We start from the raw sequence: 7,522 nt of genomic DNA on the forward strand, positions 1-7,522 counted from the left end.
TTTCCCTAGGCAACTCCTAAAGATATTAAGCAGGCCAGGACTAAGTACAAAACTTAATAGTGATTCTTAATCTCGGTTGCCCATCATATTGCTGGGGAGGTTTTAAAAAATACTGATGCCCAGGCTGCATAGCTGACCAATTAAGTCAGAATCTCCAACACGTAAAGACTGGGCAACAGTATCTAGAAAAGCATCCAAGTAATGCCAATGTGCAGTAAGGTTGAAAACCACCGCTCTAAATGGATTTCCATTCAGTCCACATTCTCCCACCTGGCTCACAAGGCCATCATAAGCAGCAGCTCTGGCAAATGAACCAGCTGGACCCAGATGAACCTTAGCTATAACAGGGCTTCCATTTCCCTTTTGGGACCTAGAGACCATTTCAAAAAGGGAAATGGGTTCTGTCAGTCATGTCCTCTCCATGGCTTCTCCTGGCAGTCACGACTTCCCTTTCTAGCACTCACTGTTATTTGCTAAGGAATCTGCCCAAGGCCACAGGGAGCCTCAGTAGAAGAACCTAATTTATTTCTCACACCTGGCTCCCCTCCCGTCCGAGGGCCTTTTCACCTCATTGCACTGCAGCACTGTCATACTTACCTGTTTGGTAAATGGGTAGCAGCTGAAGTGAATGCAACTTGATGTCATCCGACAAGACACAGGATGAAATATCAGGAGCAAAACGTCTGTGAGTTTAAAGAGAGAGAGACGGGGGAGAGATCAAATTTCCATGTACTTTAAGTAGGTAAATATATATTAAATGCTGGTGAATAAAAAGCTTTCTAATACCTATAGAGCAGGTGCTGAACGTGGAAATATTTTATTTTTTCATCAGCTAATCCTGTTGACTCCAGTGTAACAGATATTCCAGACTGTTTGCTTTTTTCACCAAGAAGTTCCATGGGCTTTTGGCAGATAACAAAATCATCTGACTCAAGCTGCAAAGTTTCATTACTGATGTCTTAAAAGATAAAATTGAAGAAAATTATTTAATAACTCCAAGTACCCCTCCAATGCAAATTAGATTACACAATATCCCCCCATCAATTAAACATAGTAATAATTTATGCACACACATCTCACGTATTTATAAAGCACTATGATTTTGAAAAGTCTCAGCACTTGCTCATTTATCCCTCACAACTGATAAAGTACAATGGGATATTATCATCATCCCCATTTTACACATGAGGAAATTGAAACTCAGAGATGGTATTCCTAACCCAAGGTCATTCAGCTAGTAAACATGAGGACTGGGTCCAGAAACTCCTCATCCAGCAGCAGCTGTTTCATTATTTCTCATGACAAATATGTGCTGAAATACATTTACATGCTACAGAATAAGATATGGGCAGCCAGATCATAAATCCAAATCCCATGTATTAGGAACAACTACATCATAAATAATGTGGCTTGCAATATACATACTAGAGCCTTTCAGAGATTGCCAGAAATAAGGGTTTTCTCTGCACCCAAAACAAGAAAGTAAGCTAAATTCATTACTTACCTTCTGACCGTTTCACTGGATTGTTGGTCTTACGTGGATGGTGGTTAACACTCTCTCCATTTTGGGGGTCTGACTCCAGTTTTAGGATTAAAACCTCTAAGTCTGACATGACAGCGACATATCCAATACAAAAAGAAATTTCAACAGGGGTGATATTATCTATATGGATAATTAAAGTACGTTCAAAGTCCAATATTGAGAATTCTTCATTAATGATCTGATACTTCAAACTAAATAAAACTAACTTATTTGTGCAGCCAACAAGAAGGTCTCCTTTCACAGGGCAACAGGAAATGCACAGGGGGGCCTCAGAAAGTGGCATTTCCACAATAGACATCTGATCTCTGAAGGTTTCACTGAAGGGTGCCTCCACGTCATGTCCAACCATTCGGATACACACTCGGGAGTTTTCAGTCCTTTTACTTCTCCAGTTCACATAAGCACGTAGAAACGTAGCTTTGTTTTTCTCTTCAATTGCTACCAAATAGTCTCCTGAGAAAGAAATAAGATTATACTTAGAATTTGTCATTAGAAACCACCACTTACCTTGCACCATGAAAAGGAACTATAACTGAATCTAACGTGAATGTTTGAATTAAAGATTGACTAGAACGAAACTCTAAGTAACAGGATCTTAGGTGTATTTTTAACTAATAGACATTTAGGTTCTGAAATACAATTTCCCCCCATTTTAATGTCTTAAGTAATCCATTAGTTATTCATGAAGCTTACAGAGAAATTCTACGATTTATTCCTATGATAGCTCTAAGTGCTACTGTAGCTCTGAATCTACAGCTCTAACAAAGTTCTCCTGACATAAAGAGTTTGGTATTAGTGTGATGTTAAAATTAGGTATAAATTCAGGAACTCTGAAGAGGTTAGCAGAAATTATACTATAACCCTTCCCCTTCCCACAAAACTCATATCTTGGGGCTTCCCTGGTGGCGTAGTGGTTGACAGCCTGCCTGCCAATGCAAGGGACACGGGTTTGTGCCCCGGTCCGGGAAGATCCCACATGCCACGGAGCGGCTGGGCCCGTGAGCCATGGCCGCTGAGCCTGCGCGTCCGGAGCCTGTGCTCAGCAACGGGAGAGGCCGCAGCGGTGAGAGGCCCACGTACCGCAAAAAAATAAAAAATAAAAAAAAATAAAGTCATGTCTTCATGTCAACTCTGAGAAATAGGATAAAGCCATACATATTAAATAAAATTTCAATCCAAGTTAATTTTCCCTTAATTGTTGAGTTTCTTAGATATTTTTAAATTACAAAGTAATTTTGGAATTACTCTTTGTTGTGAGAAATCAAAGTGATAAAGAGGTGCAAAATGAAAAGCATAATGATCTCTCCCCGGCAGTCTGATCCATGAGGAGACAATGTTAACACACACAGCCTAAACCCGTGTCCTTCTAAACCTTTCTTTCATATAAACCTAGATCATAGAGTGATAGCTTGTCATTTTTGTTTTTGTTTTTACCAAAATGGAATCACACTAAATATATTTAACAATCTGCAACTTTAAAAAATTACCAATGTATTACCAAAAGATTACCAAATATCTTTCCCTGCAGGTTAGATACATGGATATCTAACATCCTTTTCAATATCTGCAAAATATCCTGTATGTACATGTGCCATAATTTATTCAACAATTCCCCTACTGAGATACTACATTCAAGTATTTCCAAGTTTTTTTTTTGCTACTATACTTTATACTGTAATAAATAGGCCTATACCTATATATTTATTTAGTGCAGGGGTAAGTTTCAATGGCATAGATTCTCAAAAGTAAGATTATCAGGTCAAAGGGCAGGTACATTTTTAATTTTAACACATATTGCCGGATTACAATCACAATTATGTAATAGAGATTCATGTTGTCACCAGCGCTGTTTAAACAGTCCTATTTCCCCACATCTTCACTAGAACTGACTCCACGTGATGGGGGAAACATGGACTCTAATGGTTATTATAATTTATATTTTCCAGACCACTTATAAAGCTGGCCATCTTATCCTATGTTTATTCAGCCATGTATAATTTCTCTTCTGCAAGTTATCTACTATTTTATTAGGTTGATTTTTCTTATCGAGGAAGAGCAGCTCTCTGGGTAAAAGTGATAATTAATCCTTCATTGGCCATGAATAGCAAATCATTTTTGGCAGTCTATAGTTTGACTTTTGACTTTGCTATGGTTTGACTTTGTATGGCATCTTTTACAATACATAACCAGCTATGTATCTTTTCCTTCTTGGCTTCTGTGTTTCCTAACTTGCTTAAACAGTCTCTTATGTCCTCCAATTACATCAACACACACTTACATATTCTATTTTAGTGGTTTTTTAAATTGAATTTAATTTTTTTCTTTTTGGCTGCATTGGGTCTTCGTTGCTGCGTGAGGGCTTTCTCTAGTTGCAGCGAGTGGGGGCTACTCTTCATTGCGGTACACGGGCTTCTCACTGCGGTAGCTTCTCTTGTTGCGGAGCACGGGCTCTAGGCGTGCAAGCTTCAGTAGTTGTGGCACGCAGGCTCAGTAGTTGTGGCTCACAGGCTCTAGAGTGCAGGCTCAGTAGCTGTGGCGCATGGGCTTGGTTGCTCCACATCATGTGGGATCTTCCTGGACCAGGGATTGAACCCGTGTCCCCTGCATTGGAGGGTGGATTCTTAACCCTGCGCCACCAGGGAAGTCCTCATTTAAAATTTTAATCTTTAGAACTTTGTGGGTCAGAGGGGATAAGTCAGTGTTATTCTAAAAAGAGAACTTACTATATGCTAAACATTATTAGGTAAACAAGCCCTTTTCCAATGAATTGAAACTGAAATGCTGCTGTTAGCACACGAACTTCCCACATACAGATGCAGCAAGCAAGTGGGGGCAGCCCCTTTCTGCAGACACCAAGAGGGCTGGCCAAGCCCCTCCTCCTCCAGAATGAACCAGCCTTCAACAGAAGCAAACCTTCTCCTGTGCTGGTTCCTTTGATGCCACAGAGGTGGAGCCTGTACCTGTTCTCTCCCCAGAGATCTTGGTGGAATGCCTAAATATACTCTGCAGGACCCATACATTTGCTCTCTCTGTTCCAGAGAAGCAGTCTGATGGAGTTGGGGGCAAAAGATGCCTTGTGGCCTCCATCTTCCTTGAATTCCCTCAGTAAATACATTAAACAAAAATTTTTATTGTGGTAAAATATACATAAAACTTACCATTTTCACCATTTTTAAGTGTACAATTCAATGACATTAAGTACATTGACACTGTTATACAGCCATTACCACCATCTCCAAAACTTTTTCATCTTCCCCAAAACTCTGAATCCATTAAACAATAACTCCCCATTCCTACCCTCTGTACATGGCTTTTATTCCTTACATAATACAGTATAGCACCAACGCTGAACAGCATGATTATGTGCAATACATAAATATGAACTATTTGTACACATCTGCAGATCTAACTCAGAACTAAGGTACATAAAATTGAAAGCAAAACTAAGTGCATTAAGAATAAAAGTGAGGGGCTTCCCTGGTGGCGCAGTGGTTGGGAGTCCGCCTGCCGATGCAGGGGACACGGGTTCGTGCCCCAGTCCGGGAAGATCCCACATGCCGCGGAGCGGCTGGGCCCGTGAGCCATGGCCGCTGAGCCTGTGCGTCCGAAGCCTGTGCTCCACAAAAGGATTCAAATTTTAAGTGTATTATCAGGCAGTTAAAAGAATCCTATGGTGAATTTTTCTGTAATCTGAAGTACCTATTTTTAAATGTTGGATTTTTCTAAAATAGGGATACACCCACACAGTACCCCCTTGGCACCGCTTCACGTTTCTGGTGTAAAAAGAGTAGTGGATGCTGTTACCCTGTTTGGGGAAAAAGGGGTCTAAGACCTGAGTTCTATTTATACAGATTTAAAAATCAGCATGTAATGTGAGCTTTCAAAAATCGACAAGAAGTAGATAAAGGACTGGCCATGAGTTGGCATAACTGTTGAAGATGGGAGTAACTGGGGGTTCAGGATACTATTCTCCCTACTTTTGTGTGTACTTGTTTTCTATACTAAAAGAAGTTCATTTGGTTTGAAGTGTCTGGGTTGAGTGGAATCCAGCCACCCAACCAAGGTACTTCCCGGCGAGGACGCCAGAAAAGCAGGAACAGTCAGCGTCCCCCGCCCACCAAAGGCGGGCTCTAACCTGTGGTTGCCAGGACAGCCGCACAGCGCACAACTTCCATCAGCCGCCAGACCTGGCAAGACAGTCCGGCAAGCACAAAGTACCTCCCCATCCAGAGCTATAGGCGTCGCTCGGTCCTCTAGGAAGGAGGCCCCAATCCGGGGCCCAGGAGCCCCCTGACCCCACCGCTACTCACCGGCCTCACTGTAGGCCAGGCGCAGCACCCTGCCCAGCGTGGAAAAGGCACACCTTGGCTGGCACAGCCCCTGGCCGGCGACTGCAAACGCCTCCACCTTGCAACCGGCCGCCACGAACAGCGCATCGCGCCCCCCACCGCAGAAGCGCTCAGGCTCCAACTTGCAGGGCACCACCTGCTGCGACCCGAACGGGTGCAGGTTGTACAATTGCACCATCTCAGCAACCTGCTGCGGGTCGCTCGGCGGTGCCGCTCCGGCCAGCCGGCCCCGCGGGGCACCCAGAGACCCCCTCGCGGGACGCGGAGGCTGGACCACTTCCGCGAGCGAGCGAACTGAGCGGAGTCACGTGAGTGCCAGCAGGCCCACTAGCGGCTCGGATTCTTAAAGAGGCCGCTACCGGGCGAGGGTGGAGCCGGAGGAAAGGTCGCGCCCGCCCCGCCCGGCCGCCGCCGCGCCCCGAGGGCCCTTAGTCCTTTGGCCTTGGACCAGGCCACTCAGGGCTGACCACGCCTCCGCGCCCAGGAGTTGGTGGGCACCGGAGTCACTGTGTCCTTCCCTTCGTCTTTTCACGTTACTGATTTGGGCCAGGCGAGATGTTTAGACCCTTGAGTACATTTAAACACTTGATCATCAGTTTCTTGTACCATTTTATACTTGCTTCAGCCTGTGAGCTTCTGGAGAACAGGACTGCGAAAACCGAAGTGGAGGGACTTCCCTGGTGGTCCAGTGGGTAAGACTCCGTGCTCCCAATGCAAGGGGCCCGGGTTCCATCCCTGGTCGGGAACTAGATCCCGCATGCCTGCCACAACTAAGACCCAATGCACCGTACATAAATAAATATTAAAAATTTAAAAAAAAAGACTGAAGTGGAGTGCACACAGCTCAACTCCAGGCTAAACACAATGAAGAGTTGCTCAAAAGTACTGAAAACTTCAGAATTGTTTAGTTGGAAAGAGCAACGCCTAGAACATGCTTTTGGCAAAAAAAAAATTTGCTGAAGAATTGTGGATGTCATCTAATGAACTCCAAATATTTGAGAAGATTAGTCTGAGCCCCAGAGGATCGATGCACTAGGGGTGAAATCCACTGGTTCTCACTCCAGTGCTCCTAAAACTATCCTCTAATCTGTATTCTGTACCTATTCCTGACATCTGAGTGTGGAGTTCCTGGTTGCAAATTCCAATTAAAAAAAAAAAACAGATTTAGATGAAGCGGGTATTGGAGCTACTCTTTCCAATTCATCCAGAAAAAAATGTAAGTACAGTATGGACTGAGGGATGCTGTCTTACTTTTGGCACTCAGGGAGAGAACTGGAAAGAAAAAGCAAAATTTCCTTTCGTCACCCTCATGAGCTCTTCTAAGAATTTACAGATTAGGTGCGATTGGATTGAAGTCAATTAAACTCTACCTCCATTTCCTAAAACCTCTAGATCAGGGGTCCCCAACCCCCAGGCTACAGACCGGTACCAGTCCCCGACCTGTTAGGAACCGGGCCGCACAGCAGGAGGTGAGTGGCCGGCAAGCCAGCGAAGCTTCATCTGCCGCCCCCCATCACTCCCATTACCGCCTGAACCATTCCCCCCAACCCGGTCCGTGGAAAAACTGTCTTCCACGAAACCGGTCTCTGGTGCCAAAAACATTGGGGACTGCTGCTCTAGATGAATAAAA

The 7,522-nt window shown here is 44.1% G+C and overlaps 1 protein-coding gene across 1 annotated transcript in view; it reads right to left on the bottom strand.

Moving 5' to 3' along the window:
- HPS3 (HPS3 biogenesis of lysosomal organelles complex 2 subunit 1) overlaps positions 1 to 6,083 on the bottom strand; it is a 35,331-nt gene extending 29,248 nt beyond the window's left edge. The window contains exons 1-4 of the mRNA XM_007471306.1: positions 5,854 to 6,083; positions 1,505 to 1,996; positions 787 to 958; positions 598 to 683 (exon numbers count right to left, since the gene is read on the bottom strand). Coding sequence (XP_007471368.1) covers positions 598 to 683; positions 787 to 958; positions 1,505 to 1,996; positions 5,854 to 6,070 — 967 coding nt within the window. The 5' untranslated portion in view covers positions 6,071 to 6,083. The remainder of the gene's footprint in view (positions 1 to 597; positions 684 to 786; positions 959 to 1,504; positions 1,997 to 5,853) is intronic.
- Positions 6,084 to 7,522: the final 1,439 nt, after the last annotated feature.

This window comes from Lipotes vexillifer, unplaced genomic scaffold (assembly GCF_000442215.2).
Source record: "Lipotes vexillifer unplaced genomic scaffold, Lipotes_vexillifer_v1.1 scaffold618, whole genome shotgun sequence".
Classification (NCBI taxonomy): Eukaryota; Metazoa; Chordata; class Mammalia; order Artiodactyla; family Lipotidae; genus Lipotes; species Lipotes vexillifer.